The sequence below is a fragment of the Prionailurus bengalensis genome, chromosome A3, assembly GCF_016509475.1.
Source record: "Prionailurus bengalensis isolate Pbe53 chromosome A3, Fcat_Pben_1.1_paternal_pri, whole genome shotgun sequence".
Taxonomy (NCBI): domain Eukaryota; kingdom Metazoa; phylum Chordata; class Mammalia; order Carnivora; family Felidae; genus Prionailurus; species Prionailurus bengalensis.
This window is the reverse complement of record NC_057354.1, coordinates 27554855-27581867: the sequence shown is the minus strand read 5'-3', so window position 1 is coordinate 27581867 and position 27013 is coordinate 27554855. Positions and strand designations below refer to the sequence as shown.

The window sequence follows — 27013 nt, the reverse complement described above, 5'->3', positions numbered from 1 at the left end:
TCTCTGTCTCAAAAATAAATAAATGTTAAAAAAATTTTTTTTTAAAACAGTTCTTCTTGGCTTACTGCACTATCCAGGACCTCTCATCTAACCAAACATATATTAAGCATATTTGTTTTATTTCTGACTACAAAGAAATGTTTGTATTTTGAAAAGATTTGACCTGTGGATTGGGTTCTGGCTCCATCTGAAATTTTACTAACCACATCTTATATTGTAAGATTTTGTCGGTATGTGTATGGCCATTCCTTCCATCAATTCCCTTTTTCTCAGGTCAAATTTTGCAGATCCAAGATTTCTGTAGTCTCTTTTGGTCATTTTTAGCTTTATTTCTTGTTGATTATCACTGTCAGCAATCTTCCCTAAGAGTTGGGTAAAAGACTGAAAATTTATATTTACTTCTCGGTGAATTTCTTTAGAAATTGTCAGCCATTCTCCTTAGCAGTCAGATTGGCCTATTGCAGAGATCACTGAACCAGGAGCTACAGGGGCCAGGCAGGTACTCTGAAAAACTCCGTCCAGATGGGCACTGAGGCCATCTACAGAGGGGAGCCTTTACTCATTTCTGGCAAATTATTGCCATGGAAGGATATCAGAATTGGTCAGTTTGGCGCCTCAGTCTGGGTTCTTATTGACAGACTTCTGGCATTGCACTTTTTTTTAAAGGTTAGTTAGGAGACTGTGACAGAGGCATGATTTGAGATGGACCTTGAAATAAGAAGCAGGTTTTGGAGAGGAAGTCAGAGAGAAAAAAAAAAAAAAAAAGTCCGTGGGCCAGGCAGGTCTCTCTGTGCTGCAAGGTTGTAGATTGGGTGTGAGAGGAAAGCAAAGTATGTGTATGTGTGGGCGGTGGTAGTAAGCAGTATAATTCTAGATATACTTTGAAGGTATTGCTGACAGACTTGGATGTGGGGTGAGAGGTAAATCAAAAGATGAGTCAAGGGGGAGGGGTGCCCATGGGTGGCTCAGCCAGTTAAACATCCAACTCTTGATTTCAGCTCGGGTCATGATCTCAACGTTCGTGAGTTCAAGCCCTGCGTTGGGCTCTGTGTGGACAGTGCAGAGCCTGCTTAGCCCCTTCCCCTGCTCGCACTCTTTCTCTCAAAATAAATATATATATATATATTTTTTAAAAGGATGGGTCAAGGATGACTCCAGGAAGAGAGTTGCCATTTTGAGTTGGGGGAAAGAGTTGGCATGTCAGAGTTGCCTATTAGGCACCCAAGTGGAGATGCTGAGTAGGCAGTTGGATGTATGCGGCTGGAACTCAGCGTAGAGGCTGGAGATACGAGTCTGGGAAGCATCTAGGTAGAGATGACATCTGAGGTCACAAGACTGGAAGGGAACGTGAATAGAGTGTGAGTGGATAAAGAAGAGAGGGCTGGGTTCTAGCCCTGAGACACTCTAAAGGGAAAAGAGGAAGAACCAGCAAAGGAGAAGAAAAGGGGTCAGGAAGCCACTCAAGAGAGTGGTTTCCTGGGCACCAAGTTTAGAAAGTGTTTCAAGGGAGGAGTGATCCGCTGTGTCAAATGCTACAGATAGGTCAAGAAAGATGAGTAGAAGTGACTGTGGTGTTAGTACAGTGGAGGACACTGGTCCTTGACAGGGGCAGGTTCAGTGGAAAGGTGGAAATTCCTGGGGTAATATCTCAGAGAACAATGAGGGAGGGTAGAATTCTGTGCACAGTTGTAAGAATCGGTCTTAACAGGCAGTTCATACAGTCATAGGAGGGAGGCAATTAGGTGGCTCCATGAGATGATACGAACCTGTCAATTTACTGGTCCCCAGGATTTTTCTTAGTGAAATAGGAAGCAAAATCATTAGCCAAGAATAAGGATGAAGAAGAAAGTGATGGAGGTTTGATGAGAAGAGAAACATGACATAATTCTTTAGGATGATGGCTGGGGCCAGCTGAAGGATGGTATTTAAAACCCAGTTGAGCAGAATGTGGCGAGCTACGTTTCTCCTTGAGAGGTTAGTCCCTCAAGGCGCTCGGTAGTCCGCGTCCGTTTCCTTGGAGACGGACAGCCCGGTCTCGTTGGAAAGTTTGAGCGGCCTAGGTTACCACGTGGTCCACGCTCAGACAAAAGAGTTGCAGAAGCCGAAGAAATAGGCAGCGCAAGAGATCAGAGCCCCGCGGACTCACGACTCTTCTTCCATTTTCCCCAATGGCCCATGTCTTTCCAAAGTAAGTGAAAGGAGAATCGATGGGTGGTGAAGTGCGCATGCGTCCCCCCCCCCCCGCCCCCGGCTTCTTTTGGTCTGGGCCTGGTTGTCTTTTGACCCCGCCCCCTCCCCCGCCCTCATCTCCCTAGCCCCGCCTCTCCCTCGGGCTCTCCCAGCTCCCGCGCGTTCCAGTGGTAGTTAACTGGGAGACCCTGTTCGCGTTTGCTGTTACAGTCCATGGGTTGGGAGTGATGGACGTTCTTTCCCGCCCCAACTCTTTCCAGACCCAACCGCTCTGGGATTCGCTCCACAGTCCACAACTTCCAGATTCTGGTGAGTCCGGGAGCGCTAAGGAGCAGATGGGGGCTTGCTGACCCTGGGCCTGCAGTCCTCCTGCCCTGAACCCCCAGGCTGTGACTGTCCCGGGTGATAGAGTCTGGAGACCTGAATTCCAGGCCTGCCTGTGTCACACAGTTGCTGTAGGATCCGGGGGCAATTCTCACCTTATCGGAACGTGAGGGTATTTTATACTGCTCTCTTATTTATTTCTGATCGCTACTATGGTTTTCTATTGGGTCTTTTCCATGCCTTCTGTTTCTCACAGTTCTTAGCACCTCACAGCCTGGATGTGCTTAGTAAATTCTGGCTGGCTGATAAAAAAGTGATAGCTAGCATTTCTGAAGCTCTTACCACATGCTTCACAAATATCCCTTGGACTGCCCGCATCAACCTGCGGAGGTGGGTTTTATAATTAGACCTAGTTTACAGATGAGAAAAATTGAGGCTGAGAGAAGTAAAGTCACTTGCTCAGGGTCACAGATATCTGTAAGGGGTGAAGCTGGGATTTGAACCCATCAGGCTGTGTGACTGATTGTGTTGTATCTGGTAGGATTATGTTCCATGGCAGCGGTCCAAGCAGAAAACCAAGCCATCTACTCTGCCTCCAATCCTACAATCCAGAGGCCACAAGAAGAGCAGAGTGAAAGCTTTGACTAGTGTCCCGCCAGGTGGGCAGAAACCCTTGAGGGCTGGTATGTGGATGGGAGACGGGACAGCGTGTATGCCCTCGGCCTTTGGTGACATCAACTGTATTAGAGTAGGCTAATTGCGGTAACAAACAATCCCCAAGTTTCAAGGGTTAATATTCAAGCCTATTTCTCATTTCCGTCAAAGAACAATTGTGGATCTGCAGGGGAGGAGGTAATCTTGTCTACATGGTCATTCAGCGATCCAGGCTTCTTCAGCCTTGTGGCTCTGACAGTTTGTGAGGCCTTGGAGTCCTCTGCTAGATACTTCTGCACTCAGAGAGAGAGAGAGAGAGAGAGAGAGAGCAAGGATACGGGTAATTGTGTGGACATTTTTATTTTAGACTTGAAGTGATACATATCACTCCCACTCATGTTCCGGTGGCTGTAGCTCAGTCGTATGACTACCCATAACCACAAGAGGAGAAATGTCCTGCTGTGTGTCCAGGAGGCCAAGAAAACAGGGTTTGGTCAACTCAGGATAATCTCCACCACATTGTTGTTATGCCTTCTGAGGGAGTTCTCAGGCCCTTGGCTCAGGCAGACCTGGGTTCACCTCTTGGCTCTGCCCTTTACCATCTTGGAAAAGCCATTCATCTCTCTGAGCTTTAGTTTTCTCATTTTTTTAAAAATGTTTTTTATTTATTTTTGAAGGAGAGAGAGAGGCAGAGCATGAGCGGGGGGAGGAGCAGAGAGAGAGGGAGACACAGAATCCGAAGCAGGCTCCCGGTTCTGAGCCATCAGCACAGAGCCCGACGCGGGGCAGGAACTCATGACCCGCGAGATCATAACCTGAGCCGAAGTCGGACGCTCAACCGACTGAGCCACCCAGGCACCCCATAGTTTTCTCATTTGTAATATGAGGACCTGATAGGATGGCCTCAAGAATTAAATGAGAAGATCTGTGTCAAGCATTGTTGCTCAACCTTCTCAGACCCAACATTCCTTTTCATAACAAATATTTTGTAATATTCCTTTAGTATCTGAGATAAACTTCATAGATAATATAATTGACCTATGTATGTAATTTTAAAAATTAATATAATGGGGGCGCCTGGGTGGCGCAGTCGGTTAAGCGTCCGACTTCAGCCAGGTCACGATCTCGTGGTCCGTGAGTTCGAGCCCCGCGTCGGGCTCTGGGCTGATGGCTCAGAGCCTGGAGCCTGTTTCCGATTCTGTGTCTCCCTCTCTCTCTGCCCCTCCCCCGTTCATGCTCTGTCTCTCTCTGTCCCCAAAATAAATAAACGTTGAAAAAAAAAAATTAAAAAAAAAAAATAAAAAAAAAATTAATATAATGCCCTCAGTGTAAAGTAAAGGAAAAGGAAAAGGAAAGCTGGTTATAGTTAAATAACTTCTATTTTAGTATGTAAATACTCAGGGTGAACTCTATTAGAAGATATGTATGACAAAGTAGTCAGAAGCTTATTCACAGATGCGGAGTCACAGTGAATGTAAGAGTTGCAAATGCAGACTGACACGTGGTGGGATGTTAGGGACTCAAATGTCCAGAGGGATTTTTCATTGCAGTCACGATTTCCAAAGTGATGCCCCTCTCTTGGTAAAGTTCTTAACAAAACAGAGCACAATCTTCCCTTGATTGTAGCTGCTTTCTTGGAAAATTCAGCATTACCATAAACCCCTACAAAATACTCTTTGTGTTTAAATTTTTTTCTTTAACGTTTGTTTATTTTTTGAGAGACAGAGAGAGAGAGACAGAGCATGAGCAGGGGAGGGACGGAGAGAGGGAGCCACAGAATCCGAAGCAGGCTCCAGGCTCTGAGCTGTCGGCACAGAGCCCGATGCGGGGCTTGAACCCACGATCTGTGAGATCAGACCTGAGCTGAAGTCGGACGCTTAACCGACTGAGCCACCCAGGTGCCCCCTCTTTGGGTTTATATGTGAAAGAGAGTCAGGTTCTGGGATCAGATCATTATAAATATGGTTTTTACCTACATCAGTGTCTGATAGGGCTTTGGAAAGTCATGCAGAAAGTAGGAGAATTCTGTGTTCTGTGGGGCTGTCCTATTCTGGGGCTATCTATCGAGCATCCCTGGCCCCCACCCACAGATGCCCATCGGGTCCCCCAGTATTTGTGAGAACCACAAATCCTCCTTTCCAATGTATCTAAAACGCCCCTGTCAAGAGATTTGGATGTTAAGTGCTGAGCACAGGGCCTGGTGGTAGTGACAGAATTTGTGTCTTTGGCGTTAGATCTATTCATACAGCATCCACAGGGAAACTCCTTTCCTTCTGTCACTGGGGAGACAGTGAGATGTGTAACATACAACCACAGTAAGAACCAGAGTAATTAACACAGGCCAAGCACTTATTATGTGCCGGATACTGTTCTCAGCACTTGGCCCACATCACCTCATTTAGTCTTCTCAACAACCCTGTGAGGTGGGTGCTGTGACGATCACCTCTTCTTCTAGATAAGGCATGGACAGGTGTAACTTCCAAGGTCCCACAGGTAGGAGGGGGCAGGGCCAGGCTGTGACAGTCGGCAGTTTGTCTCCAGGGTGGACAGTCTTAACCACAGGTCGATGGAGAGTCTGTGGGCACTGGAGAAACATGGACCTGAGTTGTTCCTGTCTTCCTTCCTGCAATTCCATCTAGGTTATCTCTCGCAGCCCCCGCTACAGAGATTCCTGCTTTACGCCCGGTGAAATCCTCTGTGTAAATTACAATGATGAAAATAGTTACCACTTGCTGAGGACTTATTTTATGTTAGGCTCTGTTGCAGAGGCGTCATTCATTCATTCATTCATTCATGTATTCATTCAGCAGCATCCATTTGCTGAGTACCCACGTGCCCAAAATTGGGCTGAGTGTTGTTGACTTATGGTGACGGAGACAGATTGGGTTCCCAGCTGCATAGAGTTCACAGTCCCAACCTCAAACATGTAACTACACAAAACTTTAAAAAAAAATTTTTTTTTTTACATTTATTTTTATTTATTTTGAGAGAGATAGAAAGCAGGGGAGGGACAGAGAGGGAGACAGAATCCCAAGCAGGCTCTGCGCTGGCAGCACAGAGTCCGATATGGGGCTCGAACTCCCAAACCGTGAGATCATGACCTGAGCAGAAGTCACGAGTCAGAAGGTGTACCGGCTGAGCCCCCCAGGAGCAAAAACTTTCAATACACTTGAGATAGACGGGTACAAGGAGGTCACCACTTCATTCATTCCTTCCGACCTGGGAGATAAAAATCACTATTTTACAGATGAAGGAACTGAGGCTTCGGTTGGTAAAATGTCTTAAGCAAAGTCATGTCCTTGAGGGCAGCTTTTGTGTCTTCAACAAGATGCATCAGCTGATTCCCCCAAGACGGGATGACCCCATTCCTTCTTGTTCCTCCCTTTTGCAACTAAAAAAGCCCTAGATGTAACACAACAAACATAAGAAGACTTTGAAAACTGGAAAGAATAACGTGGGTTGGTTGCTAAAGGGGTGAGCAGTCATCTGGCCTGTATGCTACGTCTCAACAGGGGACGGACTGTCTGCTAAAATGAAGATTAAGTAGGATCCAGAGTATTATTTAAAACTTGGGGGTGCTTGGGTGGCTCAGTTGGTTAAGTTTTGGACTCTTTTTTAAAAATATTTTTATTTTATTTATTTATTTTTTAATTTTTAATGCTTATTTATTTTTGAGAGAGAGAGAGAGAGAGAGAGAGAGAAAGCATCAGTGGGGAAGGGGCAGAGAGACAAGAGGGAGACACAGAATCTGAAGTAGGCTCCAGGCTCTGAGCTGTCAGCACAGAGCCTGACCCAGGGCTCAAACTTGTGAACCGCAATATCATGACCTGAGCCGAAGTCAGACGCTCAACCATCTGAGCCACCCAGGCACCTCAGACATCAGGCTCTTAATTTCAGCTCAAGTCATGATCTCACGGTTCGTGAGTTCGAGCCCCATGTCGGGCTCTATGCTGACAGCGCAGAGCCTGTTTGGGATTTTCTGTCTCCCTCTCTCTGTGCTCCTTCCCTGCTCACTCTCTATCTCTCTCTCTCAAAAATAAATAAATAAGCATTAAAAATAAACATCAAGGATACGACAAAAGCACTTGTCATACCAAGAATAAGGAAAATCACAACATGAAGGAGAAAAGACAGACATCAACACCAAGATGAGTCAGATAGAATGATTTGACTTTTTATTTACAGATGGCATGCCTGTCTATGTAGAGAATCTTAAGGAATCTACTAAATCTAAAAGAAACTAGAATTAATAAGTTTGGCAAGGTTGCAGAATACAAGTACACAAGAAAATCAATCACATTTCTATGTTCTTACAATGAGTATGGGGAAACCAAAATTAAAAATATATTTATAATCCAAAGAAATTGAAATATTTAGGCATAAACTTAACAAAGAATGTATAGGACTTGTATGCTGAAAATTACATAATGCTAATGAAAGAGGTCAAAGAAGACCTAAATAAATGGAGAGACATACTATGTTCACAATTAGAATACTCAGCATAGTGGGGGGCCCCTGGGTGGTTCAGTCGGTTGAGCGTCTGACTTCAGCTCAGGTCATGATCTCACAGTTTGTGGGTTCGAGCCCCACGTCGGGCTCTGTGCTGACAGCTCGGAGCCTGGAGCCTGCTTCAGATTCTGTGTCTCCCTCTCTCTCTCCTCCTCCCCTGCTCACGCTCTGTATCTCAAAAATAAAGAAACATTAAAAAAAATTAATAAAATTTAAAAAAAGATTCTCTCTCCCTCTCTCTCTTAAAAATAAATAAAAACATTAAAAAAAAAAAAAGAACACTCAGCGTAGTAAAGATGCCAATTCTCCCCAATTTGATTTCTGTGTATAATGTAATTCCTATCAAAATCCCAGGAAGGTGTTTTATAGACATAGGTTTAATCTAAAATTTATATTGAAAAGCAAGGCCCTAGAATAAACTATTTTGAGAAAGGAGGATAATGTGGGAAGAATCACTTTACCTGATACTAAGGCATACTATACAGCTACAGTAATCAAGACAGCATAGAATGGGCAGGGATAAACACCTACATCAGTAGGGTAGAGAAACCAGAAATAGAGCCACATAAATATGCCTGGTTGATTTTTTTTTTTTAATTTTTTTTTTTCAACGTTTATTTATTTTTGGGACAGAGAGAGACAGAGCATGAACGGGGGAGGGGCAGAGAGAGAGGGAGACACAGAATCGGAAACAGGCTCCAGGCTCTGAGCCATCAGCCCAGAGCCCGACGCGGGGCTCGAACTCCCGGACCGCGAGATCGTGACCTGGCTGAAGTCGGACGCTTAACCGACTGCGCCACCCAGGCGCCCCTATGCCTGGTTGATTTTTGACAAGGGTGCAAAAACAGCTCAGTGGAGGAAAAGAAAGCCTTTTCCACAAATAGTGCTGGGGCAAGTGGACATCAATAGGCAAAAAGAAAAAACAAACAAACAAAAACAAAAAAAAACAAAAAAAGAGAGAGAGAAAGAAAAACAAAAAGAACCTTGACTTGAGTTTCAGAAGTTAGACAAAACTTAACTCCAAATTAATTGTAAAATGAAATAAAAATTAAATGTGTTCATGTAAAAGTGTACACCTTTTAGGAAAGAAAATACAGGAGAGAAAAATCTTTGGGACCCATGGCCACGTGAAAAGCTCTCAGACTTTATACCAACAGCTTGATCCATAAAAGAAAAATGAAATAAATGGGGAAGTTCGATATCATCAAAAGTAAAAACTTGTTCTGTGAAAGACTCTGTTAAGGGGACGAAAAGACGAGCCACAGACTTGGAGAAAATGTTTGCGAACTGCATCTGACAAAGGACTGCTACGTAGAATAGATTGAGAACTCTCAACAGAAGAGCAATGCAGTTAGAAAATGGGCAAAAGACACGAAGAGACATTTCACTGATGAGGCTATCCAGATGGTAAATAATCACATGAAAAGATGTTTGACATCATTATCCATTAGGGCCGTGCAAGTTACACCACAGTGACTTGTCACCACACGCCTATCAGAATGGCTAAAATGAAAAATAGTGATAACACCGAATGCCGGCACAGAGGAGAAGCTGGACGATGCACGTGTTGCTGGTGGGCATGTAAAATGCTACAGCCGCTCTGGAAAAGACCTCGGCAGTTTCTAATGAAACCAACACGCAGTTCTCATCACGGTTCAACAATTGCACTCTTGGGCATTTATTCCCGTGACGTGACAACTTAGGGTCACACAAAAACCAGTGCATGAATGTTCCATAGCAGCCTTATTCATAATACTCTCAAACTGGAAGCAATCCAGATGTCCTTTAATGGTTAATGGTTAAATAAGCTATGGTACATCCATACCACGGAATACTATCCATTGATAAAAAGGAAAGGATTGTTCAGATTCTGTGTCTCCCTCCCTCTCTCTGCCCTTCCTCTGCTCGTGCTCTGTCTCTCTCTCGCAAAAATAAAAGGAAAGGATTGTTGATACAGTCAATAACTTGGATGAATCCACAGAATTTTGCTGAGTGAAAAAAAGCCAATTCCAGAAGTTATATATTCTACGATTCCATTTATGTAGCATCCTGGGAATGACAAAATTGTAGAAATGGAGAACGGATGAGTGATCACCAGGGGTTAGGGACACAGGCTGGGGGAGGGTGGTAAGGGGAGGGGAAGAGAGTATGGCTATAAAAGGCAACATGAGGGGCGCCTGGGTGGCTCAGTCGGTTCGGCTCAGGTCATGATCTCGCGGTCCGTGAGTTCGAGCGCCGCGTCGGGCTCTGTGCTGACAGCTCGGAGCCTGGAGCCTGCTTCGGATTCTGTGTCTCCCTCTCTCTGACCCTCCCCCGTTCGTGCTCTGCCTCTCCCTGTCTCAAAAATAAATAAAACGGTAAAAAAAAAAAAAAAAACCACATTTAAAAAAGGCAACATGAGCTATGCTTGCGGTGATGGAAATGTTCTATATCTTGCCTGTCTTAACATCAGTTTCATGGTTCTGATATTGTAGGTGATTTTGCAAAGCGCTACCATTGGGAGAGACTGGGTTAAGGATACAGAAGATCTCTGTGTGTGTGTGTGTGTTTTAATGTTTTATTTTATTTTTGAGAGCAAGAGAGTGTGAGCAGGGGAGGGGCAGAGAGAGAGGGGAACGGGGGATCCGAAGTGGGCTCAGAACTGACAGCAGCAAGTCCGATATGGGGCTCAAACTCATGAACCTTGGGATCATGACCTGAGCCGAAGTCAGATGCTTAACTGACTGAGCCAATTTATTACTGCCCCAGTAATAAATTTAATTAAAAATAAAAAAGATATATCAGAGCTACTGCCATTAATGAAAATCGTCATTATTAAAGCTACAAATCTCCCTAACTATTTGAGTTCAACTTACTAATCTTACAATTTTTACAAACACTACAAAGGGGGATTTGGGAAGTTGGTTAATTAATTTCCCCTAATTCTTTTAAGCCACATCTTAAAATTTCATATATTGAATTTTCATTTTCAAAGAGTTCGCTTGTCTGATTCACAAAGACCATCGAGCATTTAAATAATGCTTGTACATCTAATAAATAAACTTCGAGATATGGGTAATCTTATGTCCTCTCATGTTTTGGTAATTTATACACATTTAATGAGAACGTCTTAAACTTTTAATTTGAAACAAATCTAAATCAAAATCTCATTTACACATTTTAAATTAGAACCACAATATTAATCTATTAATCATTCCATCTTTTAAACACTACAATTAAATACCCGGCGTATACAGATAACTCATAACTTTAACACAACATTATTGTAGTTTACTTCATCACTTCAGCAGTTAATGCTAACATCTTCCAGGGTTAGCTGTGTCGATGCATTGAAGAAATAATATTTTTCTGAATTGTACTGGGTTGCACCTGGAGTAGGGATTTGGGGGGGGGGGGCGGGGACGAGAATGTGGCCACAGCATTCATGATGATGTGGGTGATTTTTTTTTTTAATTTATTTTTGAGAGGGAGAGAGAGAGAGAGAGCACAAGCAGGGGAGGGGCAGAGAGAGTCGGGGACAGAGGATCTAAAGCAGGCTCTGTGCTGACTGTAGAGAGTCCGAGGCAGGGCTCGAACCCATGAACCATGAGATCGTGACCTGAGCCGAAGTCAGTCCCTCAACCGGCTGAGCCACCCAGGTGCCTTGATTTGGGTGATTTGTCCCGGACTGGCACATGACACGCTGTGAGGAAGCAGGGGTTCTGAGAACATGTCCTCCAAATGCCTTATTCTGATCGGAACTATTTTCGTATACTCCTTATCTGGCAGGGCCACAGCTTTTAGAGGTGTTTCGGACAGCCAGTCGGGAGTTTTGCACAGCTCCTGTGCCTTCGTATGGTGCTGTGGTTCTGATGCCAATCCTCAGGTCATCAGTAACAGCAGTGACAACGAGAAATGCATATTCAGCACTGAGTATGGATCAGGCACTTCTCGACACACTTTAAAGCAGAATAACATTTAATCTTCACGACAACCCGATGAAGTAGGCATGATGATCACTCCTATCTTATAGGTGGGAAAACTGAGGGACAGAGAGGTCATGTGACCCGCCCAAATTCACGGGCTAGTGGAAAGCAGTGTCTGGATTCGAACCCAGGCTGTCTGGCTGATTAGTTCCTGCCCTTAACCCCCGCCCTGTCTGACTCTGCTACCGGCCAGGTTGGTGGGAGAGATTGCGGGCACCCGGCCGTCTCCTGTGCTACTCTTCTTGCTCCTCCCCTCTGTCCATGCCCAGGGTCACGGGGAAGCCTCCTGCATTTCTCTGTCCCTTATATCAAGGCCCAAAGTGAGGCCTGGGAGCTTACTGATAGATGTGAGTTTCATGCTCTGCCTCACTGTCACATATTATAAGGTCGAGAGTGGGTGGGGCTGGGGCCTGGGCCACCTCAATGGATGGTACTGGGACCCGATCCTAGGCCTGCCTATATCCTTACTCCCTCTCTGCCTTTTCCCACGCTCTAGGGTTGCATTCCAAGTCCGCCACGTCGATGACAAGCCAGCTGAGGCAGCCACAAGAAATGCACAGAGAGAAGCTGGACTCTGGGAAGGCACAGGCCAAAATCCGGCTAATGAAGGTAGGAGCATCCTCCCACAGGCACCGGGGCCCAGGATGGGGGCAGAGGGGTCGGGGGACAGCGATAGCAAACACGCACTGAACATTTGGTGGACGCTGGGCTCATTTCCTCGTTAGCAATGCCATGGGCATGCTTATCGTCACCCCCATTTTATAGATGGGGAAACTGAGGTGCAAAGCGATGAAGGACTTGTACCAGGTCACGTAGCCAGAAAATGGTAGTACCAGAGCCACTTAAGCAAAGTGTTTGCCTTTGTGTTTAAGACTAGGAAAATGATCAGAATCGCTTTTTATTTCCCTGCATGAGGAACACAATCTGGTGGCTTGTCCATTAAGACATTTCTAGTAAATGAACCTCTCGTGGAATACGATGCACCTTGAAGCAGGGCTTAGACGCTTGCTAGTACATTTTTCACACCTCTGATACACTTTTAGAGAAGCAATTTTCTCACCGTCCATTGTTTTCTATGGCTTCAGAACAACGTTTCAAAGTATTTGAAATGACGAAGAGTCTTTGTGTCCATAGAAGACAGTAGAATACTGAATACTATAAATACTACAAAATACCGTAGAAGAATTATTATTTTTTTTTAAATTTTTTTTTTTTTAATGTTTTTATTTATTTTTGAGACAGAGAGAGACAGAGCATAAGCAGGGGAGGGGCAGAGAGAGAGGGAGACACAGAATCCGAAGCAGGCTCCAGGCTCTGAGCTGTCAGCACAGAGCCCGACGCGGGGCTCGAACCCACGAACGGTGAGATCATGACCTGAGCTGAAGTCGGACGCTTAACCGACTGAGCCACCCAGGCGCCCCAACCGTAGAATTATTAACTTCTTCGAGAAAGTTTTTTTTTTTCCAAAAGTTTTTTTTTTTTTTTTTTTTTTTTTCCCCATGAAATTTCATGGATTTGGCTATCAATAAATGTCTGGTAATACATTTCAGATGTTTGTTCATCTTCTGCTTTATTTTTTTATTTTATTTTATTTTTTATTTTTTTTCAATACAGGAAATGTATTGTCAAATTGGTTTCCATACAACACCCAATGCTCATCCCAAAAGGTGCCCTCCTCACTACCCATCACCCACCCTCCCCTCCCTCCCACCCCCCCATCAACCCTCAGTTTGTTTCGAGAGAGTTTTTAAGAGCTCAGTGAACAATTACTAAATAAAGAAATAGGGGAGAATGCTATGAAACCTTTTCTTCCCTTTAACCTTCAATTTTGCCAAAAGGTCAGAGGTGGCCCAGCGTTCTTAAAGGAGGAACTCATATTTCTGGTGTTTATTGTTATTGTTTTATTATTTTCTTTCTTAAACATTTTTTAAAAATGTTTTTATTTATTTATTTTTTGAGTTTATTTATTTTGAGAGAGAGAGGGAAAGCATGTGCTTGGGGAAGGGGCAAGGAGAGAGAGAGAGCGAGAGAGAGAGAGAGAGAGAGAGGGAGAGAGAGAATCCCAAACGGGCTCCACGCTGTCAGTGCGGAGCCCGATGTGGGGCTCGAACCCACCAACTGTGAGATCATTACCTGAGTGAAATCAAAAACCCAATGCTTGGGGCGCCTGGGTGGCTCAGTCGATTAAGCGTCCGACTTTGGCTCTGGTCATGATCTCGCAGTTCGTGGGTTCAAGCCCCACATCGGGCTCTGTGCTGACAGCTCAGAGCCTGGAGCCTGTTTCATATTCTGTGTCTCCCTCTGTCTCTCTGGCACACCCCTGTTCATGCTGTCTCTCTCTGTCTCAAAAATCAATAAACGGTAAAAAAAAAAAAAAAAAACAACAATGCTTAACTGACTGAGCCACCCAGGCACCCTGTTTTTATTTATTTCTGAGAGGAGGAGGGGCTGAGAGAGAGGGGGATAGAAGATCTGAAGCCAGATCTGTGCTGCAGAGAGCCCAATTTGGGGCTCAACCTCATGAACCATGAGATCATGACCTGAGCGGGAGTCCAATGGTTAACCCACCGAACCATCCGGGCGCCCCTCTAGTGTTATTTTTATCCTGACTTTAGAACTTGGACAATTTGGCTCTGAAACCTGGGCTCCTAAACAGTTCCTAGTGTTGTCTCTTGTAACCACTCATTCATTTAGTCAATAAATATTTATTGAATGCCTCCTATGTGCCAGGCTCTGTTCTAAGGATTCACCAGTCATGTGGCTGGTCTCTGACCTTAGGGAGATTACATTCTACTTTGGGAGACAGACAACAAACAAGACAGATAAATATATAATATGTGCCGTGATGATAAGAGTAATGAAGAAGTGTGAAGATAAGGTTAGGGGCTAGAGAGGCACAGAGGAAGAGTGGCTGTGACTGTTTCAGACAGGGTAGTCAGAGAAGGCTGCTAAAGTGATATCTGAGGGAGAAATGTTCTAGATAGACAAACTGCAAGTGCAAAGGTCCTGAGGTTGGTATTGCTGGAGATGAGGAAAGATAGTGGGAGTAGGGGTATGGGCGGTGATTTGTTTGCAGCTCTGTTTTCCCTGCTCTGGCTTTTTTCTTTTTCTTCTTTTAATGTTTTTATTTTATTTTTGAGAGAGAGAGAGAGAGTGCGTGCATGAGCGGGGCAGGGGCAGAGAGAGAGAGGAAGACACAGAATCTGAAGCAGGCTCCCGGCTCCTAGCTGTCAGCACCGAGCCCGACGTGGGGCTTGAACCCACAAACCGTGAGATCGTGACCTGAACTGAAGTCAGACGCTCAACTGACTGAGCCACCCAGGCACCCCTGGGCTTTGTGTTTCTATGCTGAGTGAGACAGGAAGAACCTGGAGGGTCCTGAGTAGAACCGGGAGATGATCTGACCTACGTTTTCACAGGAGTCCTTGGGCTGCTGCTGCTGTGTGGAGAATGGACATGGAGACAAGGGGGGGGGGCGGGGAACAGGAAGGGAGCAGAAACTACCCAGTCGATTTGCTCTCGGAGACAGAAGAGGATCTTGACTCTGCTCCTCAGTCTCAGGACAATATGCCTCTACATTTGAGAGAGGGAAAACTATGTGCCAGGCGCCATCCCCGGTGTTGGGGACACAGCCGTGAACACGGCACTCAGAACCTGTTCTATTATGGAGCTGACGCTGTGGTGGTGGTGGGGGGGACCTGTAATAAATGGATCAAAAAACCCCAAAGAATAGTTACTCCTCAGTTTATTCAACCCATACTTGTGGAGCCCCAGGCACTGTCCTATGTGCTGTGCCCTACAGCTGTGACGACACATGGCTGCCCCCGCCCTCCTGGCTGTGACATTCTAGTGGGGGAGGCAGTCAAGAAGTAATAAAAATAAGATAATAAGAAAAATATATAATTACAGGTTGGGGTGAGGATCAGGAAGGAAACAAAGCAGGGGTTCTGCACTAGACCTGGTGGCCAGGGAAGATCCATTTCTAGAGCAGAGGTCATGAATTCTACAGTCGATTCGAATCCCCTGGGAGTTGGGTATGTGCGGGGAGCACAGCTTCCTGAGGCCAGCCCCGGCGACGTTGGCTCAGCGGGCTTCTGGGAGACGAGGCTGATCGTGGTACCAAGTGAAATTGAGCATGTGAAGTGCTTAGCACAGTTTTGAGCACGTGATAAATACTCTGTACGTTTGCGCCGTGACTCATTCTATGAGGAGTATGGGAGCCGAGGGCCAGGAGAGGGTGATTTCTAGTAAAGGACAGAGAAACGAGGAACAACAGAGGAAGAGAGCACGTAGGTATGGCAGAGGTGGAGGGCTCGAGCCCCTGGCGATAGTTTCAGCTCCTGTTCTTGAGTCACACTGGGTGCCAGGCACTGCTGCCAAGGGCCTTGATTGTGAACATTACTGCCTGTGTTTTCTACAGCAGCTCTCTGAAGCAAGTATGTTTCCAGACCTTGAGATATATTAGCAGGGCTCTTGGAGGCTAACGCCTCTGGCCAGGTTCCCTGCGGCCGTAAGTGGCCGACTTGGTATTTGAACCAAGTGTGTCCAGACCTTACATCCAGCTTTTAATCACTGTGGGGCTTGGCCACATCTCGCAGCTTTAAGCCCACTCACTTCCTGGTCTTGGTGTCGTGAGAAGACAGACAGCGGGAATCACAAGTCTGGCTTTCCAGTGCCGGTGCCATTACCTTCCGGCTGCGTGACTTGAGGCAAGTCCCTTAACCTGGCTGAGTCTCCGTTTATCAATAAAATAAGTTAGTGGGGGTGCCTGGGGGGGCTTAGCGGTTGAGCATCTGACTTCGGCTCAGGTCATGACTGGGCTCGCAGCTGACAGCACAGGGCCGGCTTCGGATCCTCTGTCCCCGCCCCCCCCGCCCCTCCCTTTGCCCCTCCCCCGTTTGTGTGTGTGTGTGTGTGTGTGTGTGTGTGTGTGCGCGCGCGCGCGCGCGCTCTCTCTCTCTCTCTCTCTCTCAAAAATAAACATTAACAAAATAGCATGTGTTTAAACAAATGAAATAAGAGTGAGTCAACATAGGGGATGAACTGATAACCGTGTGCCATGTTTGGAGTGAGGCACAGAGTAGGCCCCCAACAATTCTTACTGTTCGTATTGTAGATTCTGTGTACCTGCTGGTGGCAACCTTAGGCAAGTCCCTTAACCTCTCAGACCCTCATTGTTTCCACGGGGGGGGGGGGGGGGAGATGTACGAAATGAGACGCTACTCATTCAGCTCAGCTGCCTGCAGAGAAACGGCCGCGATTTTTCTTGCTTCCCCTGCTTCTCCACACATGGCCCGTCACCTCTGCCACCTTCTTACCTACCTGGGGTGTTTTCTATTTTTATGACAGTTGGTATTACTGTATCTTCTTGACTCAAAGAAGCCAGCGATCATAAGGTGCAGCTTTATCTTATTTACCCACGAACAGAATTTTGTCAGATTGTGCCATGCCGCCGGTTGGAAGAGGCACCCCCCCCCCCCCACCTCCGAGGTGTAAAACTAGGGGAAAATGGGCGTTTCAGGATGGACGAAGTAGTTCAGCGGCTCTGACCCTCAGACAATGGGGTCGCATTTACCAGTCGCGACCACAAGGGGGCGGGCGTGCGGCGGGAGGGAAGCGGTCCCTCGGCTCCGGGAGGCTCCAGCCTTCCCGCGCAGCCCCGCCTCCCATCGCTGCCCTCCCCTCCGCCCGCAGACGTTGCTCAGGAACGAGCGAAACTCACTCCAGGAGCTGTGCAGCCATGAGGTCTTCCTCACGACGCTCAACTGGGAGCTGGTCAAGGCCATCCAGGACATGGAGGACAGCTCGGCCCTGAACGCGCGCGCGATGCTGCAGCAGCAGGACATTCTTGCGGTGAGGCCTAACTGCACCCCCCTGGCCTCCGCCCTGTGCACCTCCGTCCAGCTCTCGGCGCCGCCCCGCTGAGCGCTCGGGTGCCCTCTCCCGGCCTCTCCCGGCCGGTTGCACCAGCGGCTTCCTCCTGGCAGATGCATCTCTCACACTTGGCCCCACCTCCCTGGGTTTTGGAATCAGACCCAGATGGGGGCTCATCCCAACGCCAGTACTAATTGGAGTTAACCTCTGAGCTCTGTAAAGTAGAGCACAAAGCACCCACCCCAAACGCGGGGTTGTACTCGGCACACAGTAGGTGTGCAAGAGAAAGCGGCTGCAGTCCCCACCCCAATCAGCAAATACACAGTGTAATACTGAGTGCTCTGTATATACTCATATAATCCTTACAACAACCCCCCTGGGGTGGGCACTATTATCTTTATTTTACGTCGGAAAAAAAATGGGAACAGAGAGGCTGGGTAACTTGCCCAAGGTCACCCTCAAGCACACCCACCTAGCAACTGGGATTTGAACCCAGGCAGCCCGGCGCCGGCGCCGGGGTCTGGCTTCCTCCCAGCAGGCTGTGATCCGCGCTCTCAGCCCGTGGTGGCACTTATGGTCTATTGGTGGCGCTTATGGTCTATGGGTGGAGCAGCTTTTCAGAGAACCCAGGGGGCATCCTCCGCCTCCTCTGGGAGAGGCTTGGAGAAGCTGCCGGAAGAGAGCTGAAAGTTCCCAGGGACCCAGGAGTTTGGGCTGGAGAAGAGTCAGAGAAAATGCCTTCATGGAGCCGTTCTGGAGTTCCCTCTGGTCGCGCGGTCTGCCCCGGGAGAAGAGGGACTGAGCTCACTGGAGCCTGTGAGATGAAGAGAAAATGAAGTCTTGGGAACTTGGTCTGCTCAGGCTGCCATAACAAAATGTGACAGACCAGAGGGCTTAGACATAGACATTTTTTCTCGGGGTTTTGGAGGCCGGAAGTCCAAGATCAGGAGGCCAGGAGGGTTGAGGTGCGGTGAGGCCTCTCTCCTCGGGGTGCAAATGGCTACTTTTTCTCTGTGTTCCCAGATGGCTTTTCCTCTTTGCTCACATGGAGAGAGAGATCTCTCGTGTCTCTTCCTCTTTTTTTTTTTTTAGTAAAATTTATTTTTAATTTTTAACTTTTTAAAATATAATTTATTGTCAAATTGGTTTCCATACAACACCCAGGGCTCATCCCAACAGGTGCCCTCCTCGATACCCCTCACCCGCCCTCCCCTCCCTCCCGCCCCTAACTTTTTTTTCCCCTTCCCCTCCCCCACGGTCTTCTGTTTCTCAAGATCCACATAATGAGTGAAAACATATGGTATCTGTCTTTCTTTGCCTGACTTATTTCACTTAGCATAATACCCTCCAGTTCCATCCACGTTGCTGCAAATGGCCGGATTTCATTCTTTCTCATTGCCAAGTAGTATTCCATTGTATATATAAACCACATCTTCTTTATCCATTTGTCAGTTGATGGACATTTAGGCTCTCTCTTCCTCTTCTTATAAGCTCACTAGTCTTATCGGATTAGAGCCCCACCCTTTTGACCTCATTTAACCTTCATTACCTGCTTAAAGCCCCTATCTCCAGATACAGTCATATTGGGGGGCAGGGCTTCAACGTGTGAATTTGGTGGGGGAGAGGGGAAACTATTCAGTCTATAAGAGAAGCCAAGGACCTGCAGAGTTATTCATCCCAAACTTAGTAGAATATTCTCTAAACTTAGACAAAGTCATTGTTGATTTTCTGGCATTGATCCATTAATACATTTTTCTGTTCATCCTGAGTGCTTCCTGTGGGCCCTTGGGAAACAGTGATTAGTGGGGCACTTTGTCTACATCAAGCTCTCCTCGTGGGGTCACGGGCAATTAGAAAGCCATTTATGTGTACTGCCGTGGGGACAGGGGATGTGGGGAGCCCTCTCACCCAGAGGGGCCCTCTCACCCAGACATGGGAAGGTCAGGAAGGCTTCCTGGAGAAAGGGATGCTTGGGTTGAAACCTGCAGAAGTAGGTGTTCATTGGTAGAGGGCTGTTCCGGGCAGAACGAATGGGCATACAAGGCCTGTGGAGAGAGGGAACACAGCTCAAGGAGCCACATGTTGGCCCAAGGCCAGGCCAGGGCCTTGTCAGCTTAGCTAAGGAGTTTGGGCCTTATTTAAGGGCAGAGGGGAGCCACTGGAGGGTTTTAAATAGCAGAGGGATGAGGTCAGCTTTTATTTATTTATTTATTAAAAAAAATTTTTTTTTTAACGTTTATTTTTGTTAAAATTTTTTTTTCAACGTTTATTTATTTTTGGGACAGAGAGAGACAGAGCATGAACCGGCGAGGGGCAGAGAGAGAGAGGGAGACACAGAATCGGAAACAGGCTCCAGGCTCTGAGCCATCAGCCCAGAGCCCGACGCGGGGCTCGAACTCACGGACCGCGAGATCGTGACCTGGCTGAAGTCGGACGCTTAACCGACTGCGCCACCCAGGCGCCCCTTTAATGTTTATTTATTTTTGAGAGAGAGAGACAGCACGAGCAGGGGGGGAGCAGAGAGAGAGGGAGACACAGAATCCGAAACAGGCTCCAGGCTCCGAGCTGTCAGCACAGAGCCCGACGCGGGGCTCGAACTCATAAGCCGTGAGATCACGACTTGAGCCGAAGCCGGACGCTCAACCGACTGAGCCACCCAGGCGCCCCTATTTTTTTTTTTTAAAGAAAGATCATCCTGACTGCTGTGTGGAGCATGGATCTAAGGACAGCCAGTTAGCAGTAGCTGTTGTAGCATTGCAGGCAGGAGATGAAGAGAGCTTAAATAAGACAGTGGCAGTGGGGACAGAGGGAAGGACATGGCTTTGCAGGCTGTTGGGTGTTTTTTTTTTAATATTGATTTATTTTTGAGAGAGAGAGGGAGAGAGACAGAGCATGAGCAGGGGAGGGGGAGGGAAGGAGACATGGAATCGGAAGCAGGCTCCAGGCTCCGAGCTGTCAGCACAGAGCCGGACGCGGGGCTTGAACCCGTGAACCTCGAGATCCTGACCCGAGCCGAAGTCAGACACTTAACTGACTGAGCCACCCAGGCACCCCAAGGCTGTTGGGCTTTAAATCTGTAGCACTCGGTGACATCTCAAAGGAAGGGGGCGTGGGGACCGCAGCCTGGGTTTGGCCCGTTGCCTGGGCGCGCAGCCGTGCCATCGGCGGAGGTGGGTGGTAGAGGGGACCGTGTGGAGCGGGTCCGCCAGCCTCTGGGCAGGTTGCTGGGGCTGGGGCTGGGTTTGGGTCTGGGGACTCCTCCGAGGAAGTGCCGGGTCCCCCGAGAGCCCATGCTTCGGCAGCGCCAGGAGACGGTGGGGGGCGAGCTGACCCCACCCCTCCCACAGACCATCGTGGACATCTTGGAGTGCTCCAACAAGAAGAAGCTGCGGCAGCTGACGTGTGAACTGAAGGAGTGGGAGGAGAAGGAGGAATCCAAGATGAAGCGTGAGGATCCCTGGGGCGAGCTCCCCGGTCCCCTCTCTGGCTTCTGGGAGGTCAGCAGGGCGCCCCCCTTGCACCTGCCTTTTGGAAACCAGCAGCCCCGTCATCCCCCTGGTTCGGCAAGTGCTAAGATGCAGAGCTTAGGGGCTTACTTCTGGAGCACTTGGCGCTTCGAGGCCCCGCGAGGCTTCCCCTTTACGGGCACTCTCGGTCACTGCGGCTCCCTGTGAGGCAGGGACCGTTCACCCATTTTACAGATGGGAAAGCCGAAGCGAAAGGACGTGAGAGTAGCCCGCCGAAGGTCAGATAGCTGGGCGCCAGAATCCAGCCCCAGCTTGCCTCTGTTTCCTGCCAAGGTCCCTCTGGGAGCCGGTGGCTGGGTCCCTCTGGTCCCGGGTCTTCGATCGTGTTGAGCCCGTGGTTTCTTTCCCCGGAGCAGACTGGAAGCCTTCTGAGGGAAGGGGCGGTGTGTCGGCGAGCCTCAGACCCTGGGACACCACCGCCGTGGAGGGCGGCAGGACAGACTTTGTCTTTTTTTTTTTTTTTTTTAATTTTTTTAAACGTTTATTTATTTTTCTCAACGTTTTTATTTATTTTTGGGATAGAGAGAGACAGAGCATGAACGGGGGAGGGGCAGAGACAGAAGGAGACACAGAATCGGAAACAGGCTCCAGGCTCTGAGCCATCAGCCCAGAGCCTGACGTGGGGCTCAAACTCACAGAGCGCGAGATCGTGACCTGGCTGAAGTCGGACGCTTAACCGACTGCGCCACCCAGGCGCCCCACGTTTATTTATTTTTGAGACAGAGAGAGACAGAGCATGAATGGGGGAGGGTCAGAGAGAGGGAGACACAGACTCCGAAACAGGCTGCAGGCTCTGAGCTGTCAGCACAGAGCCCGACGCGGGGCTCGAACTCATGGACCGCGAGATCGTGACCTGAGCTGAAGTCGGCCGCTCAACCGACTGAGCCACCCAGGCGCCCCCAGACTTTGTCTTAATGGTCGTTTCATGGGCCCGTTGCCCTGGGAGCAGGTGCATGAGGAGACAGGGCCGGGGAGGGACAGTCTTGGCGAGGGTCACACAGTAAGTGGGCCTCCCGCATCTCCTGGGAGGGGTCCTTGAGGGAGGATCCTGCCTCCTGTCCCTCCTGACCTCTCCAGACCTGGAGCAGCAGGTGGAACAGCTGAACGCCACGATCGAGAAGACCCAGAAGGAAGTGAACTTCCTGAGCACGTACATGGACCGCGAGTACCCTGTCAAGTCGGTCCAGATTGCCAACCTTGTGCGCCAGCTGCAGCAGATAAAGGACAGCCAGCAGGTAGGTGGGCCCTTGGCCCCGCTCCGCCATACTGGACCATACTGGAGACAGGGCTGGTGGCCAACACCCTCCTGCTGACCCCTAGGATGAGCTGGATGACCTTAATGAGATGCGCAGAAAGGTCCTGGAGTCTTTGTCTGAGCAGATTCAGAGGAAGAAGAAAAAACTTCTGAGATCTCTGGTGGTGGTGAGTAGCCAGCTGCTGGGGTAGGTATCCAGGTCCTGCCCCAGCCCTGCTTTCTTCCCCGTCCTCTGCCTCCAGGCCCCCTGCACCCCCTCTGGTCTGTACCACGCACTGCTGCCCAATAAGAGGCACTGGGGGGCCAGACCTCTCCTCCCTCCACAGAAAAACCAGCAGCGCCATCAGGAGGCTCTTCTGCAGAAGATCCGGGATGGCCAGGACATGCTGAGATGCACGGGCAAGCTCAGAGAAGTGAGTGGGCACGGAAGGTGACGGTCCCTCTGGGAGGGAGCAGAAGGGTGGGCGGTCCCCAGGACCTGTGGGAGTCAGGCTTGTCTTGATCTGGCGCTCGGGTCTCCAGCCCTGGTATTGGCCTCCCTCCTAGCCAGTGCCTTTGTCACCTGCCATTCATCGTAGGAGGAGGTTAGTGCCGCCTCAGCCTTGCCTCGTTGACCAGCATCCCCGGTGATGACCCATTAGCAACATTGCCAGACATTGTCTGCGCGGCCATCATTTTACTGTCGTTCCCACCCCCTCTGTTCATCCTCTCATTTTTGTCACTCACCATCACCCGTGAGCCGTGTTAATGAACCTCACTGTCACCCCCCTCTCGCGTTAACTTTCATTAGCGTCTTCCTTCATCCGCTGTCGGCGAGAGTGGCCTTCGCTGCCGGCCCCCGTTAAGTCTCATTACCAGGTACCGCCCCCCCTTTGCCACCTGTCGCCATTCTCCGTGATCTCCTGGCCGCTTTCGGCGCCATCAGAGGTTGGCACTGACTCGCGAGCCCAGGAAGCCCTGTGACGAAGCCGCCCCGATTCCCTAGATGTCCTCGCTGCACCTGCATTCTGCCCCGGTCTCCCTGTTGTTGGGGGATGTTGGCTTCTCACTCTCCCCTGCTGCACCTCTGTCCTCAGTTTATCAGCCAGTTTGAGGAGGAAATACCCATCCTAAAGGCCGAGGTGGGGCGGCTCAAGGTCCAAGTCCAGGAGCCCCGAGAGACCGTGTTTGCGGATGTTCTGCTTCGGAGACCCAAGTATGTGATCTTTTTGGCAGCTGCCTCTCAAACGCGCCATGCCGTGTGCTTGAAGAGGCTCTCTGTTCCTGGGGAAGGCAGAGCCCTGCACAGGGGGCCGGGGAGACCTGGGTCTCGCCTCGCCTTGCCTCTGCAGCTGACCACGTGGCAGATGTGACGTTGCCCGTCTGGGCCTGCTTGTCCCACCAGCGCACGGGCAGCTGACTTACATCATCTCTCTGGAACCCCCTTCTGGTTCCCAGATTCCGTGTTCCCACCAAGTGGGTGCACCCCTAAGCTTCTTGGTTGTTCAGGAAGGCGCAGTTGAGTGGGGTGGTTGATGCCAGGGAATAGCCTGGAAGACACTCTGAGGAGAGAAGGATGTCCTCTCTGCTTGGTACACCGCTGGGCTCCAGAGGAAGAAGCTCCTTCCTTCCCAAGCCAGTTCTCTGCCACCTTTCTTGTGTCAGGCCCTTTGTGGCAGAGCTTGGGGGTCCTACTAGGTCTGGCCTCTCCGTGATGGCGCGCAAGACCTGGGGCACCTCCATGAGGAGGCCTCAGGTAGGCAGTTGACCTCAGGAGATGGATACTGGCTAGCGATGGAAATTTATGTATTGCCAGTATAGAGATGCGTTTCCTTTTTCTTCTTTTTTAATGTGTACTCATTTTTGAGAGAGAGAGAGAGAGAGAGACAGACAGACAGACAGAACACAAGGAGGGGAGGGGCAGAGACAGAGGGAGAGACAGAATCCGAAGCGGGCTCCAGGCTCTGAGCTGTCAGCACAGAGCCCGACCTGGGGCTCGAACTCACGAACCGCGAGATCGTGACCTGAGCCGAAGTCAGAAGCTTAACCGACTTGAGCCGCCCGGGTGCCCCTAGAGATGCTTTTTCTTTTTACCATTATTATGAAACATTTCAAATATACAGACAGTAGAGAGAATATTAGGATGAATACCCGGTGGCCCCGTGTAGTTTTAGGAGCGGTTATAATTGTTGCCGTATTGGCCTCATCGTCATTCCTTCTTCTTGTGAAGTGTTGTGAATTGCAGACAGCCTGACATGTCACGTCTAAAGACGTCCGTGGGCACCAGGAGATTAGGGAAAGCGTGAGCGTGGATGGGAGAATTGGGACGGGGTGGAGACAGTGTCATGTGTGGCCTCGTGGGTGTGCTGATCACTGGGGGGCGGGGGGGGGGATGTATTGCGGATGCAAACCCATGGCGCTGGCTACTTGCGTGGAAAGAATGATGCCTGTCAGTTACCGAGCGCTCTTTACGAGCCGGCATGGTCTCACTCGGTCCGCCTGCCAACCACGGAGGCTGAGTCTGGCGCCCTGCTTGGCTTCTCACACCTTCTTTGCTCTTCCCTACCAGGTGCCCCCCAGACATGGACGTCATCCTCAACATCCCTGTGGAGGAACTACTCCCCTTCTAGATGGCGGCCCATGGGCCACCCTTCCCTCCCTGTTCTTTCCCCCATACCTGGAGCCTTGGCTTGTCTCCTTCCACGGCCACGTGTCCACTCAGACCCTGGTCTGCCCTCTCTCCCTTCCTCCCTCTCTTCCTTCCTTTCTCCCTCCCTCCCTCTCTCCCCCCACCCTTCCTCTCCTTTCCTCCCTCCCTCTCCCTCCCCCTCCCCCTCCCCCCTCCCTCTTTTCTTTCTGGCTGGTGCAGCTGCTTGGGCCAGGTGTGCATTCCCAGTGAAGCGTGCCATTTCTTTTTTACCAATAAAGCTGGCTTTGCATTCATTTGCTCCCTTGCTTGGAGATTTCCGGCTAGGCCTGGAGAAGATGTGGTAGGCCCGGACTGTCTTAAGATAAGGGGTGGGTAACTGTGCTGACCGTATCTGGGGGCACAGGACATCTCAAGAAGGGCTCCTGACCCCCTGCCTGAGTCTCGATGGCTCTGTGGCTCCGGGCTGCCCCGCCCCTGGCATCCCTGGTGCGGTGGGAGCCCAGCTTCCCTCCGGATTTGTACCCAGACCTTTTGAGGCCAGTGCCAGGGCGGAGGGGAGACCCCCCCGAGTCCGATGCACCTGGGATGTTGCTGGGCTTTCATAGCCGATGGCCATCTCTATTCTCGTGCAGCTGTCTGTCTGTCCACTGCCTGTGCCCCAGCTGTGCGCGGACGTGACACCCACCCAGGTGCGTAGTTGGGCACAGCCCCCAGCGCGTGCTCCTGGACCCCCTGCATGCAAGGACTGTCCCTCCAGTTACTGGGAGTGCTGTTAGCACACATCCCTCGGCCGTCGGACCCTCAGGGGCTGCCTCAGCTGCAGAGGCCACTTCACCCAAGGTCAGCTGTCCTCCCACATCCGATGACTGCTCCGGGTGCAAATACTGAAGTCCCGGCCGTCTTGGCCTCACTTGGGACAACTCCGAAGGCCTGTTCTGGCTCCAGAACTCCCTGTAGGGTCAACTGAAACAGTCCTTGGGCCTGCCTCGCAGCTTGACCTCTCCCTCTGCCCGGTCCTGCCTGCCTCTCCCTTCCTCAGTTGACTCCCGGGTGCCCATTAGTAAACATCCTGCACTTTATTCTCTGCCTCAGACTTGGCTTCCCTCGGACCCAGACTCTGGCTGCTCACTGATCCACTCTATCGAGGGACTTTGGGCTACAGGTTACGGAACACCTGACCAAACTGACCTAAACAACAAAGGGCTCAGGTAGATAAGTGTTCTAGGTGAGGCGAGGCTTTACCCGGAAATCAAGCGAGGACACCTTCCTCTACTTCGTTCTCCAAAGTGTTCTCCTCCCCCTGAGGCTGGCACTCCTGTGGTCTTGGCGTGGCTCCCAGCATCTCCTGGCAGGGCGGGGGTTACGATTCGTTGTTCACGTCCTACTGGAAAGAGTGTCTCTCCCAGAATTTTCAGCCAAAGTCTTCCATCTTCACTGTGACCGGACCGGCTTATACCGTGTGCCCACCTTGAAGCAGTCAAGGAGGTGGAGAATGCCTTCGGGTTTAGTCTAGGGCATGCACGCCACCCTTGGAGCAGGGGAGGGGTGGTTGGGGTGGAGCACGTGACCTAGGCTAAGGCGGTAGGCACCTCCAGAACCACACGGGTCCCCAAATTGAAATGGAAAATGTTTTTTTTTAATATTTTATTTTATTATTTTTTAAATTATTATTATTATTTTTTAACATTTATTCGCTTTTGAGAGACAGCACAAGCGAGGAGAGGCAGAGAGAGAGGAGACACAGAATCCGAAGCAGGCTCCAGGCTCTGAGCTGTCAGCACAGAGCCCGACCCGGGCCTCGGGCCCACGAACTGTGAGATTATGACCCGAACTGAAGTTGGACACTTAACTGACTGAGCCACCAGGTGCCCCTAAAGATTTTGTTTAAAAGTAATCTCTATACCTGGGGCACCTGGGTGGCTTAGTCGGTTGAGCACCCAACTCCGGCTCAGGTCATGATCTCACAGCTCGTGAGTTCGAGCCCCGCATCGGGCTCCGTGCTGACAGCTCAGAGCCTGGAGCCTGTTTCGGATCCTGTGTCTCCCTCTCTCTCTGCCCCTCCCCTGCTTGCACTCTTTCTCTCTCC

At 49.5% G+C, this 27013-nt stretch overlaps 1 protein-coding gene across 3 annotated transcripts; it reads left to right on the top strand.

The window, feature by feature from the left end:
* The first annotated feature begins 1979 nt into the window (after nt 1-1979).
* Nucleotides 1980-26006, top strand: CA3H20orf96 (chromosome A3 C20orf96 homolog). 3 transcript variants are annotated; one of them, XR_006300807.1, is made up of 12 exons: nt 1980-2188; nt 2451-2499; nt 3056-3173; nt 12139-12251; nt 17337-17495; nt 20864-20963; nt 22121-22278; nt 22364-22465; nt 22625-22711; nt 23375-23493; nt 24847-25159; nt 25560-26006. XR_006300807.1 is itself a non-coding variant. In XM_043602665.1 (11 exons), exons 1-11 carry the CDS (start codon nt 2169-2171, stop codon nt 24905-24907), a joined length of 1086 nt encoding a protein of 361 aa, XP_043458600.1. In that variant the 5' UTR covers nt 1980-2168; the 3' UTR covers nt 24908-26006. The 3 variants fall into 3 exon arrangements, 2 of the variants coding, with proteins under 2 accessions (XP_043458600.1, XP_043458601.1); XM_043602665.1 differs by having other exon boundaries at nt 24847-26006; XM_043602666.1 differs by lacking the exons at nt 1980-2188; nt 3056-3173 and having other exon boundaries at nt 2299-2499; nt 24847-26006.
* The last annotated feature ends 1007 nt before the right edge of the window (nt 26007-27013 follow it).

Excerpts from the sequence above, each read along its gene's own strand:
- CA3H20orf96 (XM_043602665.1), top strand. The coding sequence starts at position 2,169 with ATGGCCCATGTCTTTCCAAA. Across the intron at positions 12,252-17,336 it reads CCAAAATCCGGCTAATGAAG|ACGTTGCTCAGGAACGAGCG; the intron begins GTAGGAGCATCC and ends CTCCGCCCGCAG. Across the intron at positions 23,494-24,846 it reads GTTCTGCTTCGGAGACCCAA|GTGCCCCCCAGACATGGACG; the intron begins GTATGTGATCTT and ends CTTCCCTACCAG.